The 25,400-nt window shown below is 48.1% G+C and overlaps 6 protein-coding genes across 6 annotated transcripts; 1 reads left to right on the top strand and 5 right to left on the bottom strand.

The window, feature by feature from the left end:
* Positions 1 to 603: 603 nt before the first annotated feature.
* PEX2_051590 (transcription factor IIF subunit TFG1) lies at positions 604 to 2,833 on the bottom strand (the record flags this gene model as incomplete). The annotated part of the gene is made up of 4 exons (XM_016742434.1): positions 604 to 836; positions 893 to 1,118; positions 1,165 to 1,452; positions 1,502 to 2,833. 4 exons carry the CDS (start codon positions 2,831 to 2,833, stop codon positions 604 to 606), a joined length of 2,079 nt encoding a protein of 692 aa, XP_016592874.1.
* A 603-nt stretch (positions 2,834 to 3,436) lies between these two features.
* Positions 3,437 to 8,299, bottom strand: PEX2_051580 (Oligopeptide transporter OPT superfamily; the record flags this gene model as incomplete). The annotated part of the gene is made up of 13 exons (XM_016742433.1): positions 3,437 to 3,499; positions 3,548 to 4,308; positions 4,359 to 4,387; positions 4,433 to 4,937; positions 4,986 to 5,139; positions 5,186 to 5,545; positions 5,591 to 5,946; positions 5,997 to 6,822; positions 7,019 to 7,801; positions 7,862 to 7,975; positions 8,028 to 8,131; positions 8,181 to 8,226; positions 8,279 to 8,299. The coding sequence occupies 13 exons, from the start codon at positions 8,297 to 8,299 to the stop codon at positions 3,437 to 3,439; spliced, it is 4,122 nt and encodes a 1,373-aa protein (XP_016592873.1).
* A 413-nt stretch (positions 8,300 to 8,712) lies between these two features.
* Positions 8,713 to 9,697, top strand: PEX2_051570 (inositol monophosphatase family protein; the record flags this gene model as incomplete). The annotated part of the gene is made up of 3 exons (XM_016742432.1): positions 8,713 to 8,830; positions 8,881 to 8,962; positions 9,019 to 9,697. The coding sequence occupies 3 exons, from the start codon at positions 8,713 to 8,715 to the stop codon at positions 9,695 to 9,697; spliced, it is 879 nt and encodes a 292-aa protein (XP_016592872.1).
* Positions 9,698 to 9,832: 135 nt separating this feature from the next.
* PEX2_051560 (ATP-NAD kinase, PpnK-type) lies at positions 9,833 to 14,756 on the bottom strand (the record flags this gene model as incomplete). Its single annotated transcript, XM_016742431.1, has 4 exons — positions 9,833 to 11,930; positions 11,994 to 12,884; positions 12,957 to 13,149; positions 13,484 to 14,756. 4 exons carry the CDS (start codon positions 14,754 to 14,756, stop codon positions 9,833 to 9,835), a joined length of 4,455 nt encoding a protein of 1,484 aa, XP_016592871.1.
* Positions 14,757 to 18,976: 4,220 nt separating this feature from the next.
* Positions 18,977 to 19,960, bottom strand: PEX2_051550 (GPR1/FUN34/yaaH; the record flags this gene model as incomplete). The annotated part of the gene is made up of 5 exons (XM_016742430.1): positions 18,977 to 19,268; positions 19,324 to 19,369; positions 19,425 to 19,535; positions 19,595 to 19,790; positions 19,862 to 19,960. The coding sequence occupies 5 exons, from the start codon at positions 19,958 to 19,960 to the stop codon at positions 18,977 to 18,979; spliced, it is 744 nt and encodes a 247-aa protein (XP_016592870.1).
* Positions 19,961 to 20,632: 672 nt separating this feature from the next.
* Positions 20,633 to 24,631, bottom strand: PEX2_051540 (inositol polyphosphate kinase VIP1; the record flags this gene model as incomplete). The annotated part of the gene is made up of 3 exons (XM_016742429.1): positions 20,633 to 20,741; positions 20,801 to 22,139; positions 22,192 to 24,631. 3 exons carry the CDS (start codon positions 24,629 to 24,631, stop codon positions 20,633 to 20,635), a joined length of 3,888 nt encoding a protein of 1,295 aa, XP_016592869.1.
* Between the last annotated feature and the right edge of the window lie 769 nt (positions 24,632 to 25,400).

Raw genomic sequence — 25,400 nt, 5'->3', positions numbered from 1 at the left:
CAAATGCGTCCAGTGGAGAACTAGGAGTGGTATTTTCCTAGATGGAATCCCACCATATGGGACCAAGTCCAGTAAGCCCACGTTCACCGATGAAACCTAATGCTTATATATATATATATGTCTTTCAGCTTGACCAAAGCAAAGACCAGGCATTACACTACCTAGAAGGAGTGTCTCATAGTCATCCGTTCTTTTAAGGAAGTCAAGTCAGATGGCCGATAAAGGGGAGCCAATAACCGAGTATGCTAGCTACAGATCATATCACCCTGAGATCTCCTAGTTGTCCCCAGGCTAAGAGACTATCTGCTGTATTCCACTTCAGTCATCTTGCAGAGATATCAAATTTGGATAGTCACCCGAAGCTAGTAAGAATGTTCATTGGCACATATGTAAAAGATGGCTGCTCATGATAAGGATATTAGGTAGGCGCTCTTTATGAACAACTATGAACAACCAGAATAGACCACCTGCAGAAGATATTCATAGTTAAAGTATTCCTAATCACAAGGTGTCTGCTGGACAGCGATCGGCCGATAGGAAATAAAAGTGAAAACATGTAAAGTATTCGACAAATGATTTTGACTTGGAACTACCTTGGGCACCTTAGTTCCCCTTCCAGGGACCTGGTCGCAGCATCCGATCCTCTTTTCCGTAAACACTGACGTCCTTGACAATGGCAATGAATCTCCGGTGGTTCTCCTTGGATTCACCAATACGAGGACGGAAAACTTTCAAGAGGTCGCTGCTGAGGATGCCTGATGCTGGGATGGCTGCATGAATTTCCCCAGCCGTGGGGAACGTCTGAGTTCCAGAAATTGGAGTCGACACACGATTGGCTGCAAATTGTTAGTTTTATGTCTTGTACGGAAAATATATTTTGACTGGAACTCACCTCTGGGGCCGTCGGGACTGTTGGCACGGCTTCCGGAGAGTCGAGGCAAAGGACTTGCGGCACGGGACCCTTGTGGAGTGCCACCACGGGAAACCGAAGTAGGGGGGTTGAGTTTCAGTTTCTTGATCTTGCCGCCCTCGGTCATTTCAGCTCCAGATCCGACACCAGTGTCGACATCGCTGCCAGATCCAGCGCCACCAGCAATGTTTCGCACGCGTTTCTTGCCCTAGAAAATCAGTATGTATTGACCAAGGGAGAATGCTCGTACATACCTGCAAAGCGGATGGAGAGATCGGACGCGATGGGGGTTGAGACGCAGGGAGATGCATGCTTTTGGCCTTCTTTCGAGATGTATCGGTGCCGCTCGCATCGGAAGCGTTTGGTGATCCAAGCCTTTTACGAGATCCAGCAGCGGAAGCTTTCTTCAGGGGGTCTGTATGCTTGGGTCGACCGGAGGGAGTATTTGCTCCCTTGGAGAGCGCTTCTTTTTGGTTCTTTTCTTCTTCTGCCTTCTTCCGTTCCTCCTCCTTGGCCCGTTCGGTTTCGCTGTCGTCGGAGCTCTGTCCACGTTAGTTTTGGGTTTGCTGTCAAAAATAGGTAAAAATTTACCTCCTCATCCGTGTATGGATTGACATCTGAACCGCTGCTGTAATCAAAGTTCCGTTCTCTCTTCTTCAAAGCCTTGCGCACACCCTTGCCCAACACACGCCGGGCCTCTCGTTCACGTTTCTCTCGCATTTCTTCAGCATCATACTCCTTCTCGTCCTTGAGATCAAAAACATTCGCCTTGAGCTGGTCCTCTTTGATTCTCTTTTCGGCATCTTTTGCATCTTCATCCTCATTGAAGAGGTCATCATGCTCTTCGTCATCGGCAAATCGATCTTCTTCGAAATCCATTTCACCAGCCTCCAATCCCGCGCCCTTTCCGATATTTGTGCCCTGTTTTCCGGCGTAGACTTTGCGCTGCTTGGCGTATGTTGCCAATTCTTTTTCTTGCTCCAACTGCTGCTGCTTTTCCATGAACCATCGAGGGTCTTTCACTCTCTTGGCCATGAATTTCTCTGCTTCATCAATGGTCAAAGCCTTGAAGTTACTCTTAGCGTTGAACTTGTACCATTTTTCGGCTGGTATCATTCTCATCTTTCCATTGTCGAGGACAAAGACTGCATGTGTCTCTGACAGAGCTGCTTCGTAGTTTCCAACCCAGGTGTGCTGGTTGTCGAAATCCTCCAGGTGCCATGGCAATGCTTCTTCGTACTTGATACGTGCCCTCGCAATCTCTTCAGGGGTCATGTCCGACTTGAAAACCTGCTGCGTCTTCTGCTTTGGGGCATTTGGTCGTTTCGAGGTTGAGCCAAGGGCGGGAGCGATTTGAGAAAGGTTCTCAGCGCGCTCTTTTTCGCGTGCTGCCTTGCGAGCATCAAAGGCTTCGCGTTCAGCTTCATCCATTGGCTGGCCATCGATCTCGGACCTTCCCGAATTTGGATCATGAGTTCGTGAACGTGGGTCGCGGCGGTGAAGTCGGACTGGTCGAGTAAACTGTGATTCGTCACGTGGGTCGACGCTCTTCTTCGATGCAAATCGTGCGATGTGGTGCTTCAATCCCTCCATCAAAGCCCTCTTTGTCGTCACAACCGGATAATCAATGTATTTATCACTGAGCAAAGGGCCGCTGAACCCATTCGCTGCCATTTGGTTGTTTGAAAGCTCAAGCATGGGTCGCTCGGACGGAAAGATCGTCTGGGGGTGGGACGGCCGTGAGGGAAGAGTCTTGGTGGCTGTTCCATTGCCGCCGGGAGTGGCGCCAGCTGGTTTGGGGACAGGCCTTCTCTTCGGTCGAACCAAAGGATCCGCCGCTTTGGGACGACGCATCCTCATCAGCGGGGCACCGTTTGGCCCAGTTGGAGTGCGAGCGTTCGAGGGATTCGTTGGGGTCGACATGTTGCTGACGTGCAAAACAGAGTTGTACGAGTGGTAGAAGACGACGTGACGGGTCGCGCCAGGGGTAGAAATACGGAACAGATGGAAGCCTTTGCCTCTCTTGCGGTGCGACAAGGGGGGGGGCAGGGTTAAAAAAAAAGAGTGAGAGATGGGTAAGCCACTCTGAAAGAGCTGGAGGCAGCGAACCGGAGGTATGACGGTAGACATCGGAGCAAGTGTTTACCCGTCCCGCTGATATAAACACGTGACCCGGACAGATCTCCGGGTCGTGTGGTCCGTGCACCTAGAGGCTCTTAAGATCACATCTACAGTACGTGAGCTCTAACTGCTGACTTCGTAGGTCATAAAGAAAATTGAGGAAAATATAATCAAAAAGAAAACAAGAGTTCGTAAATCACCACATCTTACTTGATCCAAACTGTACTGTCTCTAAGATCCTCTCGAGCCAACTGCATATTCAGATCATCGAAGCCTTCAGTCCTCGAAGACAGAGGGCGCGACTATTCTTGCTTCTCTATCTGACTAGATGCTAGATGTAGTTTACCTACTAATATATTATGTATTATTTGAATTGAATTTCTATTTTTTCAATTGATACAGAATCTACTGACCGAATCGTTGACCCGGTTCCAGTGGTTTGTATGGACAAGCAATCCAATCACAACCCTTGACCCGGTTAGCAGACATCAAACAGCCAGACGATCAATAACTTACTTGTTTATAAATCTCCGTCCCCCACCATTTGAAACCATCAACCCAGCCAGGGTAAATGAAGGCGAAGAAGACAACGACCACTGCAAATGCCAACCCAGAATCCAATGCGGCTGACAAGGTCATTGCATATTTCTCCCACCATGCGGTCCTTCTTCGGCGGATCACATAATTAAACACAAAACATACAAGAGCCCAGATGGAAAAGTTGAGCCCGGTTGCAGGTGGTATCCAGCTCAGACTACCAAACAAGATGGGGAAGTTGACCATACGCCAGAAGCTCTTCTTGCTGTGTCTCCCCAACAGCCATGCTCCGAGAGGGGCGACGGCTCCCACTAAAAAGGCCCAAACAAGCGGACGATATAGCCCTCCTGGGCCAAAAAAGCGCTGGGGGCCAACGACTCCCCAGAGAATACTGCCGTTGAAATGGACTCGAGCAATGGGGCAATTGAAACCATTGATGGCCTGCGGGGTGCAAAGTCCCGGGACAAAAGTGAACATCCAGTTCAGCACACCAATTTGGGTCAGACTCGAGACCAAAGTCGCCATCATCTGGACGCCAAACAGAATCCGTGGTGGGATCTTCATGTAATGGCCAAGTTTGAGATCCGATGAGAATTTGATCCCTTGTGCAGAGCTGATATATGAGTAGGTCACAAAAATCATGTTTGCAACAGGCCTTCCCGGGAATACAATACCACAAAGGAGTTGGCAGATCAGATAGAGGCTGCTGTGTTGATTGGTGACAGCCATGATGATGCCCACTGGGATGAAAAACACAGAAGTAATACCAAGAGCCAAGAGTAGCCCATACCAAGGTAGGTGTGTTGGATAACTATTGTGCTAGGGTCAGCTGTTATCAAAGGTTAAAGAGAGGGGAAAACGTACTATTCCACCGTGAAGATGGCGATGGCGAGCATAGAAATGAACACTATAAGATACCACGCGAGGGGAGCGTCCTTATAGCGTCTCATTAAGCGACAATGAACATCCTCCCCTGCCAATGGAATTTCCTGGCTCGGTTCATGCGAGCTGGTCCTTGGGATTTCATAACTCTGTTGAACCGTCTCATTGCTTCCACGAAGGGGCTGGTACGTCTCCATGCCTGGGACTTCTCGTCTGTCCTCAAAAGCCTTCCTAGTCTGATGCCAGATGTCCTTCCCATACCAGCAAATGGTGTGGGTGACAAGGGATGTCAAAGCAGCAAACTGAACACCGTAAGACAGAACATAGGTGATTGGGAGATATACTGGGGAGTAATCTTGATAGGCCTTTTCGTCGAACAAAAAGTCTGCGGTCAAGATTCGGCTCACATTGTATGGTCGCCCACCATTGTCGAATACTGCTGTTGAAACGATGGGCATATATGCAGAAAAAAGCACATTTTTATAGTCTTCGTTTGATCAGCAGAGTCAAATGAGATAATACGGGGAGATCTTACAAAGTATCGGGGCGGCTATCCAGATGACAACCACCAGTCCCGTCACAATATTGGCTGCGGCCCACCAAGGCGTGAGTAATGGGGATCCAATATAGGCAATCTGAGCCCAATCAAAGGTCAGGGGGAACATCCCGAGACCAGAGGCAACACCAAACTATGAAAGTTAGTCAAAGAAGCGAACAAGGACCTGGATGTCTTACCAAGTTCGAAATCACCACATTTTTGGGTGCCAACCAAGTAATCACATTAAAATAACTTAGAGCAGGCATCAACAGCCCTGGAACAAAATACCAGAGAAATGCGCCTCCCCACACAATGACGAAGAATTTATATCGGGAGATACTCCACCCATTTGCCTCTTTGTTGACAGACTTATGCATTGTCGAGAACATTGCAGTGGACATCAGGGTTCCCGGCCAGATCATAGCCGATGGCCTCACGAGGAATCGTCGAGTTAGACCTGCGAATGCATATCCCAAAACCTGAGTGGATATGATAAGTAGCAACTGATATATAATTGGAACATCCTGGTTGTAAAATTTATGTTGCTCGACAATAACCTGTCTTGGTCAGCTTCGTCACAAATATCTCGTTGGTGTACTAACATCGGTCGCGAAAGCAAATCCAAAGGAAACATTGCTGCTAATGTAGACGCAAGCATGCTCCTTCTCGTTCCAACGGCCTTGGGCAAACCAAAGTCTGACTCGGGATGCCAATGGAACAGGAGGGGCATCGATCTCACCGGAGAGTAATTCTCGGTGGTGAAGGGATCCGTTCTCGAAAACTTCGAGAGGATCACCTATTTGTTTGAAAACCACATCCCAAAACTTCCCTAGTGGGTGGACTAGAACAAGAGCAATGATCGGGGTGATGGCAACACTAGGATAGCGCAAAGAAAAGAAAAGATTGGCTGCGGACCCCGTTAAAGAGAATAGCAAAGAAAGAATCCACATCCGAGGTGCTAGAAACCATTAGATATACGCAGGGAAAAGCATCAGGAAGAAAGCTTACTGTTAATAGAAAGAGAGATATCATCCGTCGCCGGAACCGAAGCTCGTACTTGGGCATACGGCGAATTATCTGGGGGATCATCGGCCGAGGATTTCGAATCATCATCATCAATGTCGAGGACATTTTCATCATCACTTGTCATATATGGCGAAGACGCTGGTGTCTCCTGCATCACCGGGTTGCCTGGTACGGCCAACCCAGTAGCAAACGAGTATTTCGAATCAGGACCCATTCCCACATCGGACGCAGCGGATGAATGCCGACGACTTCTCTCTACGTACAAGCTGTTTCGTCGCCTGACAGAGGAATGTGATCGTCTCGGGGTAGACCCTGGTATGTTGGAAGAACTTCCAATGCCATCTTCGAAGCTCGCGTTTTGTAAACCTCCACGAACGCTCTGACCACGCAGGACTGAGATATCCTCTTCTGAATCATCTGAGCTTCCCAATGATCCGTAAGAGGAAGCACCCGGGATGGGCGACGAGGGAAGAAGAGGGGCGCGCGACATGAAGGCCCGAAAGCGCTGAACAATCCCACTGTCGGGGTTCACGTCGGGTGGTAGATTGTCGATCTCGGGGTAGTTTCCATTGTCGCTCGCACAATCATGAAAATTGGAATCAGTTCGATCCGATTCAGCGGGAAGCCACTTGCACCTCGGGGCCGAGGGGCAAGACAGCTTCCGCGTCCGCAGTGGAATATTTGCCGACGTGATGGTGGGGGGGATGATGAAATACTGGAAGTATTTCAGGTTAGGTCGTGCATTAGCTCGAGATCGATCTGGGAATTGAGGAATCAGAAGAGAGAAAATCACGGAGCTAGTGGAGGACTAAGGTCGTAGTGTAGTGAAAAACGACCCGTCGTTCCCCCCAGAGCTGGGCTGCCCCACCGACATCGGCAGATTTATCTTCCCTTTCCAACGGGAGGTTACATACAAGATACAAGATACATTCATATAGTGTTGTATAATGTTCATTCCCATATGTACAATTGATTTGGTATCTAATCGCTTAAAACAGTTCTACAACTTTTTCATCCTCATTTTGAGGCGCCTCGATTTGGGGCTTTTCGGGTTCATCTTCACCTTCACCTTCCTCATCTCGCATCAGGACCTGCACTAACCGATCACATGCCTCTGTGACATTCTCGTCTTCAACATGCATATGAGTCTCGCGGATCAAAGGGTAGACCTTGACAGCTCGCATCTTATCCCGGCCCTCCCGAGTTGTGGTCAGGAGAAGCAAAGTTTCGAGATGGGTCGTGATAATGCTGGTGTCGCTGTCTCTTTCCTTATCGGGCGGCAAAAGCTGAAGATCTGGCAGCATATCCGCCGTATCTTCTTCTGACAGCTCCTCTGGACCTGCAAGCGGGAGCAACAGGTAAGGCAGAAGGTTGGCGCCGTCCTCGTCAAAGAGCATTGGATGCGACTCGACCTCAAAAGCCACGTTCTTGATTGTGGACGCAACGCCCTTCCTCCGAATATCGCTTCGGTGCTCAGTGAAGACCGTCAGCTTGGTGATAGGGACCACCCCATCGTACTCCTGGCGTTGGGTGAAATAGGCTCTGCCCTTCTCTGTCTGGGACAGGTCGGCAAACAGGTACGACAGGTAATCATAATTGGCGTGCTTGTTGAGATCGCCCTCGGCACCCTTCACGAAGCAGTCCATCAACTGATCGATCGCGTTCTCGGAGGTAGATACGGATTCAGGGATTCTGCGCTTGAGGGAGAACAGATTGTGTAGTTTTTCGGATTTGACGAGATTGGCCAAAAGCATGGCCACTTCATCAGCATTGGGTTCCTTGGGATTCTGAAATCGAATAAATTAGCCCCATTGCTGTCCACAGGTATGATATCCGAGACAACTCACTGTCAATTTCCAAAGCAAGGTCTCGACAAACTTGTCATCCTCGGCGAGAAGTTTCAGCACCTCTTCGTCGCCAGACAGGTTGACCAGGATGGTCAATGCATTCTTTGCAATTGGCTGTACAAAGATATCAGTCGAAGGTCACGACCCATGATCGCGGATAACGTACGGTGTAATCGAGGACCAGAAGCTCCAAATCGCGGACGGGTAGGAGTTGATGGCGCTTGAACAAGTCAGGCTGGGCCGTGGAGAAACCGACGAGGTTTTCGCAAGCTATGAGTAGTTAGATCATATATTCGCGCCGCGAGAGGAGTTGCCGTACCGATTTGTCTGATTTGGGTGTTGCCATGGTGCAGGAATTCCACCAGCTATAGGAAGATGTGAGTAAGCTAATCGATATCGTAGGCCGCAGACACGCACCTCTTCAAGTTCGGTCGGCATATTGGAGTATAATCTATAAGCCAAAAAGAAGGGCTCCTGAGTGTGTGTCGTCTCCAAAATTGTAGAATCTCAAAGATTTTTTTTTCCCGCGGAAGTGGGGGTTCTCGACGTCACTGGAAGCGTGGAGATACTCCAGCCCTGGATCTTTGCTATTTGTAATACAACACATATACACTACAAAGGTACTAGAAACAATCTAAGAGGATAGAGGTGGCTATTCAATACTAGGTAATACATATAATCCATCTATATTTCTACAATATACATGTCGACGTTACTATATTCCTTCGAAAGAGGTTGGAATTGCCCCGCCTCTAGCGTTCCCGGAGATCGTCTCCTCCGTTTTTGGCCTTTGAACCACAGCTATATTTAGGTAGAACTTAAGTCTACCATCTCAATATCTCAATTGTATCATGGAGAACCCAAACCTCAACGAGATACATGACTTCCTAGTCTCATTGGCCTTCAAGGCCGGGGATATCATCAACAATGCACTACCAGAGACCAGCGGCACAGGGTCTAAGATGAATAGTCCGTATCCATACAAACAGCCAAGAAAAGAAAATAGCTGATCTCCGTAGGTGCCGACCTCGTCACGGAATATGACCGTGCCGTCGAAAACATGATCTCGACCTCCCTGAGGGAGAAATACCCACATTACGAGTATGTGTTTTGCTCTTTCGTGGCTGCTAGCATGCTTCTAATGCCTGTTCTCTCAGGTTCCACGGCGAGGAAACATATGACCCAGCACGTCCATTGACCGATGCCCCTACCTTCGTTGTGGACCCCATCGATGGAACGACGAACTTCGTGCATGGCTTCCCATTTGCCTGTGTTTCGCTCGGGTTCGCTGTTGGACGCATACCCACGGTGGGCGTGGTTTATAACCCTTCCACCAAGACCCTTCATTCCGCTATTCGGGGCCAAGGCGCTTTCCTCAATCGTGAAACTCGCTTGCCGCTTAAAGGTGACAATGTCGAGCCCCTCTCGGGACTAGCTAATGCTCTCATTGCCATTGAATGGGGTGCGGATCGCAGCGGGAACAATTGGGAGACTAAGGTTCGGACATATGAGAAACTGGGCCAAGCTAAGGAAAATGGTGGAGCTATGGTGCGCGCGATGCGGAGTTTGGGCTCTGCCGCGTTGAATTTATGTGCTGTGGCGGATGGCTCGCTGGATCTGTATTGGGAGGGTGGATGCTGGTCCTGGGATGTCTGCGCGGGATGGGTTATCCTTTCTGAAGCCGGGGGCATTATGGCGGACGGCAACCCCGGAGTTTGGGATGCTCGTCTTGACGGACGGAAGTATCTTGCTGTCCGGGGTTCTCCAGGCGGAACTGGACAAAAGGAGATGGTAGAGGAGTTTTGGAGCCATGTTCAAGGTGAATTGAAGTATTGATTTTGGGACTAGCTGAAAGCGATACAAAGTAGAAGAAGCTTCAATCAAAACATAAACATTTACATTCACATTCACATAATTACAGGATATATGTCTAAGAAAACCGTATGTACAATGAAAGCCAGGATGGCGCTATTATATGTGACGGAAACCAGCGTTAGTTTCCACTTCGAAACCAGACTCGCTGTCATCCTCGACAACTTCACGATCAGTCCATCGTGCTGAATCCTGCCTCGATACAAGATGTCTGTCACTGCTGCTCGTGTGCGATTCATGTTCGGCCGGTAATGTGTCCTTGGGGCCAGAAGAAAGATCTTCCGATATATGGAGATCGGATACTTTTGGCAAATCATCTGTATCTTTTACTGAATTTGAATCGACAGAATCGGTCTGCCCTTCAACCTCATCACCCGAACTAGTCGGACCAACATCTGGAGACTTGGCCATCTCCACATTTTGCTTCAGAGAATCGTCAGTTTCCGCAGTGGACGTGTGGCCGAAATGCGTATCAACCAAGTGTTTCACAACAGGCCAACCATAGGCATTGGTGAACATGCGCCGCACAATAATGTTATTGTGGGCATCGGGCTCAAGTCGAACAAGTACTTTACGCCAAGTCAGATCACGGTGATAGGCTCTCGCGATTTTTTCTTCGACTTTGAGGCCACTTTCGTTTTCCGTGATGCTAGCAGGTGAGTGCTGGGGGGACGCCGACTTCGATTGCTTGCCCTGCAGTGAACCAAATGCTATTGTGCGTCGTTTCGTCGGCAAAGGGGGTGGTATATCCCCTGGGTGGTAGATGCGGTCGTGGAAGATTGTCCGGGGTCGCGAGGCAGGATCCAAGATGAAATCCGCAGGTGGCAAAGGCGGCATCAGCAAGTCTCCCGCAGACTCGAAAAACGTTGTCTTTGGAGGCGTGTGCACACCTTCTTGCTCGTGCGAAGAATGTCCATGAGTAATGGGCATTATGCCATCGCCACCACCATCGCCGGTCTCAAACGTGCTCAGGGTCTGGCTACGCTTGTAAATCCTAGCATTCTTGCTATTAGGGGGGTTCTTGCCCTGATTTAGGCGAAACAGCGAGAAAAAGCTGTCCAGGGGACTGTGAGGCGCACTTCCCGAGGAATTTTCCTTCACCACACCCTCCTCTGGAATTTTCTGGCTGGAGACATGACTGGATGGTGCTAGGAATTGTGTCCGCCTCGGGGAGGTTGTATCTTCGTCCAAAATGTCGTCTTTGGGTCTTGCGGAAACCGGGGTCGCGGAATATGCAGTTTGATGACTGGTCTCCAATGCCGGGAGACTCAAAGGCAGTTCTCCATCGGGGCGAGCAAGTCGCGGGGATTTCGAGTTAGCGCCTGTCAACTCTGCCCACCCCCATTCGGCCATAGTTCCAACAAGTCCGTTGTCCCTCCTCGCCTTTTCAACCCGGTCCAGACCTTTCCAGTCTAGGAACAAAAGCGAAGACGTCCGCAAAGGAACTATCCCATCATTCACCACATTCGAGTACACTGTACGATGTTGGAATTTCTTAAGAACCTCGTGGGCAGGACCACAAGGAAGAATCCGTAGAAGAGGTTTGGCGCCAGGATCTGAATGGCCGGCGTCTTTTGGAGACTCTCCTCTTCCAGCAATAATGGCCCCCCAGCCACTTCGAACTTTTGGCGCCGTCCAACTCAATCCGAGATCCTGGCCGGTACGACCAACTAGACCTAAATCCAGTGCAAATCGAACATACATTGGATTCTCATTGCTGAGACCAAGAAAAGGGGTTGCAAGAGCAATAAAGTTAACAGGCTTGATTTGCTCAAAGAACTGAGGCGAGTGCTTTTGGATATATGCGATTGCATATGTTTGAACAAGTCCACCGAGAGAATGACCAACAAAACTGATGCTCGTGATCTGGTAGGCATGGTCTTCATTTTGAAATTCTTGGGCATTCTCTTGGGGGGTTGATTCGGCTGAGTGAGCAAATGGTTGAGCTCGCTCCTTGCGATTACTAAAAGGTCGAGAAAATGGGTTCGACTTTGGGCCCTTCAAAGGGAAATATGGTTGATCGGGATATGTAAGAAGCAGGACATATTTGGCCAGCCGTTTGCCGAGGTATTGAATCCCACGCTCAGTCCGAATAGCATTGCCAGAGAATCCTCTGACAATGACTTGCTCTTCGTCGTCATCCTCGGGGTTATCACTAGGCTGGCTATTTTGCTCCTCCTCAACATGACTGGATTTACTGCCAATGAAATAAAGTATTAGAATTTTTGGATTCCCAAGCAATCAAAAAGGGATTTCATACCTTGTCGGGGTTTCTTGGTCATTCATTCCAACAGGGCTGACATGGGGAGCTTTAGCTCGACTGTCTTTCTTTTTAGACTTTCTCATGGCTGCGTCAATGCTCTCCTTCAAATAGAGCATGTCTGCCCCGAGGTTGCTGTGCAACCCGTGTGTCAGTAACACGAGATGCACCTTCTTCTTGGCGCTTTTAATCGGAGCTTCAGTACAGTCCTCCGGCGCTGAGTTTTCACACGAAGGCTGCGAGTCCTGGTTCTTCTGGTCAACGGATTTGGAGTCCGGCTTGGCCGAAGGGAATGGCGGATTGCTCCATAGACTAGTCGTATCGTCGACATGAAGAGCGATTGCCTTTGAGTACACGCCTTTCGAGGCAAGCACTTGACTACCTCTAGTTTCAGGCAGCCAATGGTCTCGTAACTTTGCCGGAGGCCCAGAAGAGCCAATTCCGCCACTCCATGCACCGCCCGAAAAATATGCCAGCGATTTTTCATCTCGGCCCACCAGCAGTTCAAAATGGACCGCTGCACTGCTTGAGAATATCACCTGCGATTGTATCTCAACAATCCAGCTAACGCTTTGTCCACTTGCAGGTCCGCCTTGACCCGGAGAGCCAAAATCGTGAGCCTCCAGGAGATTAGCCGGCACTTTAATGACGGCGTCCCAGCCACCTCCGGCCTTGAGGTAGGGCTCAAACTGTGGTGTACCCTCTAGGTCCTGTCGCTCATATTTGGTGTTGGGGTCAAACTGCGAGGGATAGCAAGCCGCGTATAGCGTGTACGGGCCATGGAGGTATGCGGCGCGCAATGGGATCGCAGATGTGTTCTTCACCCTCACGTAGAGATTTGATGGAATAGGAAGGATCGGATCGTCGGCCGGAGTGTATGTAATCGTATATCTGTTGGACGGTAGACTATCAGCGATCCAGAAGGACTTCAGACTTTGAGGGGGAGATCTGGGCCAGACTCACCGAACGACTTCCCCAACGCGAACACTGCCAACTTGATGGATTAACAACATGTTGGTCGCTTCCTTTGTATCCGCCGGAATTGTTTGCCAGCCAGAGAAGGTATGAAATTGCGACCTTTTATGGCAGGGGTGTGCTGCACCTTGGTCTGGGGTCTGGGAGGCCGAATAGGTGCGCGCAGTGATCAGCATCGAATCTAATGGGCAGTTCCATTATAATCAAGCAAATTCCAAGGCGCTAGATAGGAGAGACTAGCGAGACAACAATAATATCATTTGCTGGGGCACCCCAGATGCTGGGATGGGTGGAGTGTGGTGGTTTACGGGGTCCAATCCCGGATATGGCGGGAAACACATGATTATATTTCCTCTATGGATCAACAACTCTATGAACTGGCCCTTGTTTATAAATCATAGACAATGTATTCTTTAATTCTAATCTAATAAATATTTCTATCGCAACTTAATGAACTTCTACTTAATTGATCAAGCTTAGCAAACGGCTAGGTTCTTTTCGAATTTCCACCCAACCATCTTTTTCGACAGCGACGATCTTTCCATCAATACAGACGCGTCGCCACCTCTCCTCATCTTCTTGAAAATCGATTCGAACTTGTTCAGTGTCGGCATAGGTGACCGTATCTTCCGTCACATGTCGACCGCCCTGATAGGCTAGAGTCATCAACTGCATCGCGTCTTCCGCCGACATGGGACCGAATCGGATGAACCTCATCTGTCCATCCAGAGGAACTGAGTCTGGAGAAATCAAGAACTCCTTTTCAAGTCGTGGAACGAGTGTAGCAAGCGCATACATGTGCTCAAGCCCTTCCACTGCTTCTTGGGCTCGTGCCTCGTTCGGGCCATTCGAGGTGGTTAATGTGATTTTGCCTTGGAATTGGTGAGGCGGAGTGCCGTCTGAGGGATAAAGTAGCTCGTTTGCGGCCATCTTGAAACGATCGACTCCGAATTTTCGATACTCGTATGTATCGCTGTCTGCAACTAATGCAGCATGGAGCCCCCAGCTCGCGACAACGGCCCCGTATAATGTGTGGTTCACATCGCTGTCGATATCGGCTCGCTGTCGACCTTCGTCGATAACCAACCGACTGCCAGGTGAGAACTTGGCAGCAAAGACCGGGATGGAAGATGGGCTGCCTCGAAGTAGGGTTGAAAGACCCGGCACCGGACCAGATCGTAATCCAATGGAACTTGCCATGGCATTCCCTGTCCCACAAGGAATCAACACGATGTTGGGAGATACACCAATCGTCTTCTTGGATTTGTAGAATATGTCGAGGATGTCGATGAGTCCTCCGTCGCCAGAAAGAAGGATGATGGTCTGAGGAACGCCATTATGAGCTCGCTCCAGGAAATTCGATCGTGTGAGCTCGATAATAGTTTGCGCCGATTCTGTTTCGTGGAGCTCATAATTATCTAGCCCGATATGTGTGAAAAGGGGCCGTACAACATCTTCAAAGACAGTCTTGGCTTTCCCCGTTCCTGATCCAGTAGATACCACAACCTGGACGATAGGTGGCTCATCTTCACGTCGAAGATGGCTAGGAATTTTGATCACAAGCGGAGATAGTTCTGCGGGCAAAGAGTCGATATCGATCTTTTTTAAGGAAAAGTCCTCAGATTTGGGGCCATCCAGTTCAGTTTTCTGGAAGAACAACACTCTATACGTGGGTGGATTGGACAACACGCAGAGAATATCGTTGAAGTCAATAGAACACTCAACGCCTGCATGAGATGTGTATTTCAGGGTGCTGTCAACTATATCGGCCGCTAAAGGGTGAGACATCTTTGATATCGCTGCCCAGGTGAGTATGTAGCGTAGTGAGAGAAAAATCCACAGTTGACAGGGCGGGGTTTACGGCTTACCCGGACTTTTCAACCATGTCGTACTACTTGGGTAAAAAGACGACAGGCTTTCTAGTAGAAATCCCACGCTTTGATTACTATTGCTTGACTGTCGCTTTAACAAAAATTGAAATATTATTTTATCAATTCTTTTGTCAACATATAATACAAAGAAAACACACCATAGATCAGGAATTCCAGTTGGGCATAGAGAGGAGCTAAGATGGTTAAAATCTCATATTGGCAGTACTGACTCTGTTCATATAGGTCCTAGTATACAACTCATGAATGCTTGTAGTACACTCGACAGTTCAACGCCGCATGGAAGATCATCGACAATCAATCACATGTGGTCACCTTAGGATGACGCCTAATATAGCCGCTTCGAATCACGAGCTTGCCTATGACATACCTAGGTAATCATCAGCGGGGAACCTTGTAAATATCCCAGCAGAGGTTGTAAGTGAATACCTATTTCATCTTATGTCGTTCCCTTAGGCTTGTTTAATCGCCTCCACTTCAACCTCAATTCTCATCGCTGAGAATGCTAGTTGGGGCACAGCGACAGCGGTCCAAATAGGTCGATGGACCGGAATACGCTCCTTGAGCTTCTTGACGGTGAGATCATATGAGGAGTCGATATCGACGTGATAACTGCGGATTAAATAAACGTCTTACCAACCGCGAAAACCCGCAGCTTGCAGAACCCTGTCCACATTTTAGAATGCTAGATCCACTTGACCGGGAATATTGTCGGCATCTAGAGCATCGGTTTGGTCCCAGCCTCCTTGCCCGGAACATGTGACAATATTACCCAAGACAACTGCTTGGGAATAATGGCATAGATCGCTGTGTTTCTTACCAGCGCCCTTTTCGTTGATATAAGAAAGAGAAGACATTGTAATTGAGAAGCGGAAGAGTTTTTGTAGAAGACTAATAGTTAGGTTAATTAATTGAGCTTACCTTAATGGAAATACATACTCTTAGATATCATGGCGGAGCATCACCGGTGGAGGTGTTTGGAGGTGGTTCTCCACAGTCTCCACGTAATATATTGGCTGCGACTATGATGACCTCAACTTCCAGAAAAATTCAATCATTACCTCCATTTTAATATGAGGATACACACTGATTTTTAACCACCTCCACAGATCTTCTCAAATACTAGCACCGCCACTTTTACGGGCCTTATTGGAGATTCGAGATGGATGAAATCTCAACGGCTGAACCCGAAGTTTCTCCAACGGACAGAAGAAAACCGCGAACATGCCGGTATTGCAAGCGTCACTTCCGGCGATACGAACACTTAGAAAGGCATCTTCGAATCCGTGAGTATAGCTCCCTATAAGATAGATTGCCCGTAGTTACACTAATAATGTTTAGATACCAATGAAAAACCATACAAATGCGCCTGCGGTTCTTCCTTTAGCCGGCGTGATCTCCTGAAGCGCCATGAAAACACCTCCCACGCCCCAATCAACCCTTCAACGCAGCAACCATCACCCGAACTTGGCAATGGCAGTGAAAATAATCAACCACAAAGCAGCCATATTCATTTAGATCCAGGGATCTCCCCTTGGCAGCATGTAGACCTTGGGAATATATCAAATGGGTCGATCAGTCAACACGAGGCACTTACTGAGTATCAACTGGAAGGTATGCTATAGTTTTAACCCCTAGGCTGTGTTCCATGAAAAAAAAAAGAAAAAAAAAAAAGAATGAATCAGAACGAACCTCGGTCCTCCACCTCTTCTCATCTAATGCACATGCTAAATCAATGTAGGAAACTCTCTATCCAGTACCCAAGATCTATTGGTACTTCAAAGCTTGGAAATGTTCAGTAACAACATGGGACTGAACAACGAGTGGCACTTACCGTCTGAGCCAAGCATCACACAAATATTCGCCCGAGACTTCAACATGAATGCTCTACCAACTCCATCAACCGCATATCCATCTCATGAACAGGCCTCGGGCCCAGATCAAACACTAAGCAAGCTTCCAACTGAGAGAGAAGCTGTCGGTAAGATGATCCCAAGTATATGCTCTACTGGGAGGTATAGTCTAACCATTAGATCCAGCGGAATTCGGAGTTCTAACATTGCCAATCTTGACGGTCACAAATCTGCATCGAGAAAATCTTCTGCAAGCGCTGGCAAAATCGCAAACCATTGTAACAGATATGCCTTTGCCTTCCTGCCATTCGCTCTCAAGATTTGTCAATGGTTTTTTTGATGGATTTTATCCCCATCTGGCGATCGTTCACATTCCAACATTCAACATTGATGAGTGCGAGCCAGAGATTCTCTTGGCCATGTGTGCACTTGGCGCCGATTTTCGACACGAGAATCGAAAAGCAGTGCTGCTATTTCGAGCTGCCAAGGATATGCTCCAACAGACGATACGTGAACGAGAAATGGCAGAAACCGAGAGAAAGTCATATGGTCAAACTAGCGGGAATACGACTCATTCCAGCCACGAAACCCATGGCTCTAACTTCGAAGCTCTGCAACAGAGGGCAGTTATGCGTGAGGCACGTTGTACCTTCTTTCTCATTGCCTTTGCATCCTGGCAGAAGGAGGAGAACATAGCTCGAGAAGCTTTTAATCTTCAGAGCTCCCTGTCGAGATGCATCAGAGAATCTCGGCTGGAAGAAGTCGAACAATCTCTACATGTCAATAATATTGATTGGCGCTTTTGGGTTCAACAGGAGTTAGATAGAAGGCTTAAATTGTTCTCCTTTGCTTTCTTGAATCTTCATTCTATAGCATTCGGCACACCGCCAATTATATTGAGTGAAGAGATTAACCTTCGTCTACCATGCAGCTGTTTCGAGTGGATTGCTCCAAATCAAGAAAAATGGAAGTTGATTCGAAGATCGGGCCATCAAGAGCAAATGCTGTTTCAAGAGGCTCTCTGCCACATAATGAAAAGTCGCCGGGGGTCGCATTTCTCAGACTCACAGCCAGTTCCATCTCCCTTGGCAAACTACGTTCTTTTGCATGCCGTCATACAAAAGATCATCCTCGCCTACCATGCCCTCGGACCTTATAATGATGTGGATCAGAGTCTGATAACTGGACAAAAGGAAATTATGCGGTTAGTTCACCATCTTTCGTCTAAAATTACTCTGTCTAATCTGCAACTTTCTTTCTTATGTAAGAAATGCCCTTCATGCATGGACCTCTCTATGGCAACGAGCCCCTGAATCGAGCCTGGACCCCCGGAATCCCAATGGCCCTGTTACTTTTACATCAGCTGCACTATTGGGTGTTGCATATGTGCGACTTGGTCTAGATTTAGGATCATATAAAATACTGCGATATCGAGATCCGGAGCAGATCGCCAACCAGTTACTGCAAATACCACGCTTGCCTCCTGGTCCTCATCTTCTTCCAGCAATCTTGCATGCAACACATGCCCTCAGCATACCGGTCAAGCTCGGGGTGAACTTCGTTGCTCAAAGCCATGCATTTGTGTGGAATGTTCAACACTCACTCTGTGCATTGGAGTTTGCCGTATTCCTCAGCAAGTGGTTATTCTGTATCTCCGACTGCCAAAGTAGAAGGCCTCTTGATGGTATGTAGCTCATTTTGTCTAGATCCTCGTTGAACTCGTCCTGTTCAATGGCAAAATTAACTAATTCATTATATTCAGAGCAGGAGACACGCCTGGTGAGCTGGATCAGCGATATCGTCGAGGAAGGACGAACATCTGGAGATGAAGATTTTTGGTCTAGACCTCCACACCACTCTGACTGTGCTTACCTTGGATTTGCTGTGGTCAAGCTATGGGCTCGCCTTATACGAGGAAACCAACAATGGTCACTAATAAAAGTAATTGGTGATGGGCTTGATATATATGCCGATACTTGTGAGCAGGACTTTATGCATGCGCAGACCAGCCCGGTGCCTACCTAAACATCTATCTAGTCTCTGAGTGGTTATATACGAGCACTTAATTACTAGGCCGAACACTTAGAAAATTACAACGACAATCGGAACATCCAATTGCTATTACAGCGGTATATATATTAAGCCCTAACATCCACACATGTAGCTAATTGCAGCTAGTTATAACATGATCCTTCTCCATACTAGCTATAGGTGTACCAATTTAGGTTGTATTAAACATTAGCCTTTGACGTATGAAGAATTCCCTTCACACCAATTTATCGTGGCTCTTCGAATCTTCCTGGGTTGTCTTTTTGCACCAAGGCTTCCAAGCTCGAGAAGTATCACCCATGGGAACTGAGAATGGTAGAGAGTCTTCACACAGATAATGGAGGACAGAATAGTATCCAAGTAAACTGGAAACGAAAGCGAAAGCACCGGCAGCGGTCATGAGATTGGCACTTGTGTCGATCAACCCGTCGGCCAGGGTAAAACTGGACGCGGCGTCAAAAATGAGACACAGCTCAAGTGTGAGGAACAGAAGAATATAAACAATGTTCCTGTTCGACAAGGTTAACTTTTGTATCAGAGAAGTGTAGACTCGAAGGAACCCACAAAGCGCAGCTGGCCAAGAGAAAGAAGAGGTTGAAGACCGCCCATACTAGAGAAGAAGATGTCAGAGAAAGAGTGAGTTGATTTCAAAGCATAGCACTTACACAAGACAAAGAAACCTAGGGCGTTGTGATATTCCGGAGTATAACCACCATATGCATCAACGATGCCTAATGCGGGAATCATAATTACTCCATAACCGCCATAAAAGAATGCTGTAAGAATGAGATGTCAATATTCAATAGCAAAATAGGTGATCTTTCTCATAACGTACCATAGGCAGAAAGAACTGTATAGGAAAATGTATTCCCTCGGGCCATCTCCCATTGAGCGGAAATAAGCATACCGATTCCAGCGACAAAGCAAAGATCACCCATGAAGATAGTTTGCGTGAAGACCCCACGGAAGTTCATCATGGCTAAAGACACAGATAGCAGAGTGGTAGCAAAGCCACCCATCGCTAAAGGTGCCTATAGGACCGAAGGTTGGCATGTTAGTATGTATACTACATCCAAAACTTCAAATGATTCGAGGCTCTTACAGGGTTTGCTAGATGAGCACCGGGCTTCCTGACTGGCTGAGCCGGTTCCGAGACCAGTGTCTCATTTTCCTTCACGGTAGACATTTTGTCCGATAACATTGATGTATGGAGAATGAGGCCCGAGCAAGTCTATCACGAATCCAAGATTGCTTTTCAACATTTCAGCGAAAGGTACTATATAAAGAGACTTTCAAGAAACCCGGGCAAACCCGAGCAAAATTAAAATCCCGAGGAATTTGTGACTATTCGAAGGGAAAAATTGCAGTTCTATGACAAATTTAACCCAACAAAAATGTAATAGCCCTGGAGGTTTGGAGATCAGCAAAGATCACCCCGCCCTCCTGGTGCAGCTATTGGGGAGAACGGCCACCAGAACCAGCCGGTTGGTTAATTTCTTTAATTTCTATTACGCTACTCCGTACTATATACCCTTGTTCTACCCCAAGAGCACGGCCGGTTGTCCCCACAGGCTTGGCCGCAACCCCACAGGGTTGGCCGGGCTCAACCGAGTACTAGCATGGATATTTGAGGAGCGATGAAGTCGGGTCTTTTATACCGGGAGCATTGAAGGGTTAGGGACGGCGTATTTAGAGAGAAAATCAAAACCAACTGGAATAAGCAGTCCATAGGTCCTCCATTAACTAGATACATGATGCAGCCTTGACAAGGCAGGGGAGGGGGTACATAAGAGACAATTCTATCTAAATGCATCGGTCATAAAATAGAACAAAAAATGGCCATCACAAATACAATGTTCCCGAAATATCGATCCTAGTCCCGAGTCGGAGAAATACCACGCGGGGGCGACGGTGAATTCTCGTAATGAGAGCTATGCTTGTCACTGAGGTTTACCGCGATAAAGGTCTTGGGTAGTTCCACACTACATGTAGTGATCAGTAAAAAAAGTCTAGGGGGGTTAGGGTAGTAGAGACAACTTACGTGTTGAATTTCGCCTTCAACGTTTCAATCACCTCCTTCCAATCCTGATGGGCTGTCAGGCTTCGACGTGGGGTGCAGCCGATGGCGTGTCTGGAATCAAGTTGCACATCAAGCGGATCGAAGGCGTGGCAACCTGGGCTGACTGAGATGCGGATGGAGTAAGAGTATGAGTCCGATTCACTGTCGCGAGCTTCATATAGCTCAAAGCAAATCTGAGAGAGGTAATCAAGTTCTGGGATGGCACTTCTGGCAATCTTAGTTTGAATTCCTCCTTCCAAGATGCAGTTCAAGAGAGTGTAGATATGAGATTCCTTGGTGAAGTAGAAGAAGGACTTGGCATCCTCCGAAGCCTGCACTTCTTCTAGATCTCGAACAATTTCTTGAAGAAGGGGGAGAGATGTTAGAAGGCCAATCTCGAGTTTCTCGCTGTCGGTAATTCCATATTCCTGAGGGGTCACGTAGTCGAACAAAACCTTGGCTAGCTTGTACAGTTCCCGGAGCTTTTCAAGCCGCTCATCCATCTTGCACTTGGAGGATTGGGAGCCAGGGAAAAGCTTGAAGTAATGATCGTATGAATCATCTAGTGCTCGAAGGTGCGGCAGTGACTCGAGAGCAAGGATGCGTTTTTTCAACCCAAAGCGATGAGCAAAGGTCTGGCTTTCAGTGCGCTCTTCAGATTTGTCATTCCCGGCTTCCTGTACTATTTTCCCCTCCGTACTCGTCTCTGTCTTGGGTGCGCTCTTGGGTGCGCTCTTGCATTTCTGTTCTTCATCATAGTCACGGGGACTGTCCTGAGGCATGAAGACCCATTCCAAAAACTGTCGATTGTGGAGTGCATCGAATTTCATACTGTCGTATAGTTCGGAAAGCTTGCTCGGATCGACCTTCTCGGTGTCACAGAACTCTGCAAAGAGTTTTTCCCACCGCTCCTTGAAGAGTCGAGGATCTTCACCGGCGCACCAACGGCCCTGTATGTTAGATATATCAGGGAGATCCACGGAGCTTGGTTGGCTCGGGGTTTCAGAATCATTAAATGAAGTCTGGAAGATGGGCGGCGCGCTGTCGAGTTTCTCGAAGTTGTCTCGCATGACACTCCGGTGGAACTTCATCAGCTCAACTACCCTAGCAAGGACGACCGAAGGTTCTGGGATGTTTTTGTCCTTGGGCCAAGCAAATTGTGAAGGCGCAGACCCTTCTCGCAAAAGCAACTTCAGCTTTTTCTTGACTTTATCCATGACATCCTTAGCGGCATTTGAATCGTCAAGCAAATCTTTCCGAACTTGTATCAAGTCTTCAGGGATATCTTTCTGGTCCAAAAATGAGCATGCCCATATTTGTGCTTTAAGAATATTATTAGCTGGATGCAGGTCCTGGGTAGGAAAAAAACTCACCACTGGTGCTCACTCTACGTTCTGAGCTGGTAAATATACGAACGTTATTCAACGCCTCCTTGTTCATCAGCTTGAGATCATCCCGCATGTTCAGTCCAAGATCCTGCGACTGATAACGCGCGGCGTGTGTGGGCTCGCCGCCCCATTTGATCACAAGTTGTAGTTTGTCCAGGATCAAGTCATTCTCAGCGGCAGAGAACCGAGAAAAAGTCGCACCTGAGATGGAATCACTTCGTGTCTGTGGTCTGCGCAATTCCTCGTCCTCTGGTGTGAGTCCCTCTCCCTCATTGGGTACAGGTGTAGATGTAGGTTCAGGGGGCTCTTCAGAGAGCTTGCCCTCAGGCAATGGAGTTGCAGGTTCTAGTGGGCCCTGTTGTCCCATTTCTTCTGGCTTCCGTTTCCGAAACATCGGCTTGATCTGTACTTTGGTACCAGGCCAACCGCCCTTTTTGTCTAAAGATGTGCGAAGCAACTTGAGCTTCTCCATGTCTTCCAGGCCCTTCTCCATAGCCAGCTTGACGGCATCAGAAACACTGGACAATGCAGCTTCCCCCTTAATCACTACCTCATTCTGGTGCCCTTTCAGCAAATCCACAAAAGGTTGGCTGTGGAAAGTGAACTTGAATTTTTGCTTCGGGGTCCGATCTGCGTGTCGAATCACTGCCACCATGCCCTTCAGCTTCCAAGAGTGTTTGGAAGCAGGAAGGGGTGGGAGGGCTTCGTCATTGGCGTGCTGTACCGAAAGAGCAGGAGATTTCGTGTTCGAGGGACTATAGCCACGAGTAGTAGAGTAAGCATCCCGAGAATTCAACTTGCTGAGAGCAGCGCCAATATCGGCACTGTCTACCCCAGATGACGCTACTGATGGAGTGCATGACTCTGAGGCTTCGGTGGGTTTCTGATTTTGGCCGTAAAGCCTGGAAGTGCTAGGAGACTTTAGCAATGTCTTGAGGGCTTGGCGATGAGATCCTGTCGTGCTCCTTCTAGATGAGCCTATGTCCGGTGATGGCGGCTCGGACGATTCTGATATCCCCTCGCATTTGCGTCTTTCTTCCAAGAAAATATCTCTGAGAATGTTGGCACATTTATCGTAATAATCATTGTTGTCCTTGACGAAGCTCCAGCCGTTGACGTCAATGACATAGCTTTTATCTCCCACGCGGAGCATGTCAAAGCCACAGATTCTTTGACCAAATCCATTTGAGATCTTTGATGCGATTATGGCCTCCTCCTTGCCAAGTTTCGTGATGTATCGTATTTCCTTTCCGTGGGTATTGCGCCGAACGAGACCGTCGACCACCGGAGATTTGCGCGTCTCTGCGTGACAAAAGTCTGGCCCAACGGTGTAGGCTTTGACATCTTCTGCATTGTCAACTCTGAGGAACTGTTCGTACAGATAACTTGCGTCCTTCTCGGTGACGGATCTTGGAACAGTGAGATTGGGATCATATTCCGAGCTTTTGTTGCCGACCTTGCGGAATAGTCTTCTTCCGCCGCCGCCGTACTGTTGATCGTTGGGGAAGTAGATGTGAATGTTGTGGTCCTCGCCGTTCACAGGCTTTTCAACAAAGGGCTTTTTGAAGACTTTGCCGTCAACAATCAAGGCCTCGCCATCCTCGGACATTGAGACACTCTGGGTTTGAGGGGCACCACCACCAATTCCACTCTCTGGGCCTTCAAGCTTCACACCAGTCAGGCGATAGATATGCTGGCCTAGTTCTGCCGATTCTAGAACCGGGCCACCATCGCGGTTGACCTCTATCCGCTTCGGGGTGGGAACACCCATATGATCCAGAATCCTCAGGCAGAGCCGCCTATCCCACAAGACCTTTTGCATAGGTAGATCATTAACACAGAGCGGTTTGCGAAGTTTAGCATACGCAATGGCTTTGTCTAAGGGGAATCCATCAGAGAAGAAAGCGACCAAGAAGTCACACACGGGCCAATTTTCCACTGCTTCATCGAGAATGACCTTGTCTCCAAAAACGATCACCTCAAATTCGCCTTTCGATTGGAGGCGAGTCAAGATATTCTGGCTGGGTTTGCTGCGTGCTTTCACGTCCAAGGCACAGACTCCAATCCTCCATGGTTTTAGGGAGGTGGATTCCACCTCACTGATCGAGCTTGCAGCGGTACTGGCAGCCGTGCTTCCACTGAATCTTCTAGGTCCGTGGCTTAAAGGACGTGTGGATTGTCCCATTCGACTGGCAGAGCGAGGGTCAAATCCCGAATCGGCTTTTCCTGATTGGCTTTGGGTCGACTTGGCGTATGATGTAGGCTTAGCTGACACCAATGTAGGTTCGAGGACGGGCCCCGTGGGCGTCAGATCGTTGTGATCGGATTCCATATCAAGTGAAGGCGACGAAAGGTTGGGTTCTGTAGGTCTCAAGGGTTCAGCATCGGCAGAAGAGCCGTTGCTGTGCTCAGCGGCCTGATCCATGTGAGGGGTCAATTGTCAGGGCAATATTGTGTTTTAAAATCAAATTCAATCGTATCAAAGTGATTTTGATCAATTGGATGGGGAAATTGTGGAAGCACAAATTCTTAGCAGTTTGCGGAGGAAGAAGAGTAGACCGAGCTGGCAGCTCTTGGATTCCAAGGTTGTATTACCAAATATAATGGGGGGTTCCGCATTTGCATAGGCGGAGAGAAATAACGGGCATTTTGCTGGTTCAAGTTTGTACTTTTCATTTATGATCAGACTGAATAGCCTGGAAGTTGTATGCTAATTGTGCAATTGATCCATTGGGCTTCCTCGTATTCCAATAGACTACGCCATAGTAGATCCCAAAAGTACAAATGCCCCATCCCAGGTACTTATTGTGGCAGTCTCCGATACATGACGACACTATTTGATAGCAGTTTGACAATGCAAAATAGGCTCCGATAAGATGACCGGTAACTTTTTTTCATAGCATGTAATATATGTAAGACAATTGACAACTGTATAATTATGTTAAGCCATGATAGATCCAAAAGATATTCTAGATATCTTCATGATGCAAAGGTATTCTGTACCCGGGGAAAGTGTACATCACCCGCTTGAAGGCGGTCTGACACCTGCAGGACTAGGCGGGGCAGAAAAAAAACATCGGGAAAAAAAAAGAAGACAAAGCTAGTGAGACTAGACTCGGACGACTAGGATACCCTTCCTCATTGATTGGGTGAACAAGTCAGAACGAAATTCTCACTTAAAAGGCCAAGAGGTT

The sequence above is a fragment of the Penicillium expansum genome, assembly GCF_000769745.1.
Source record: "Penicillium expansum strain MD-8 chromosome Unknown contig167, whole genome shotgun sequence".
Lineage (NCBI taxonomy): Eukaryota > Fungi > Ascomycota > Eurotiomycetes > Eurotiales > Aspergillaceae > Penicillium > Penicillium expansum.
The sequence above is the reverse complement of the archived record's forward strand: the minus strand, read 5'-3'. Positions and strand labels throughout refer to the sequence as shown.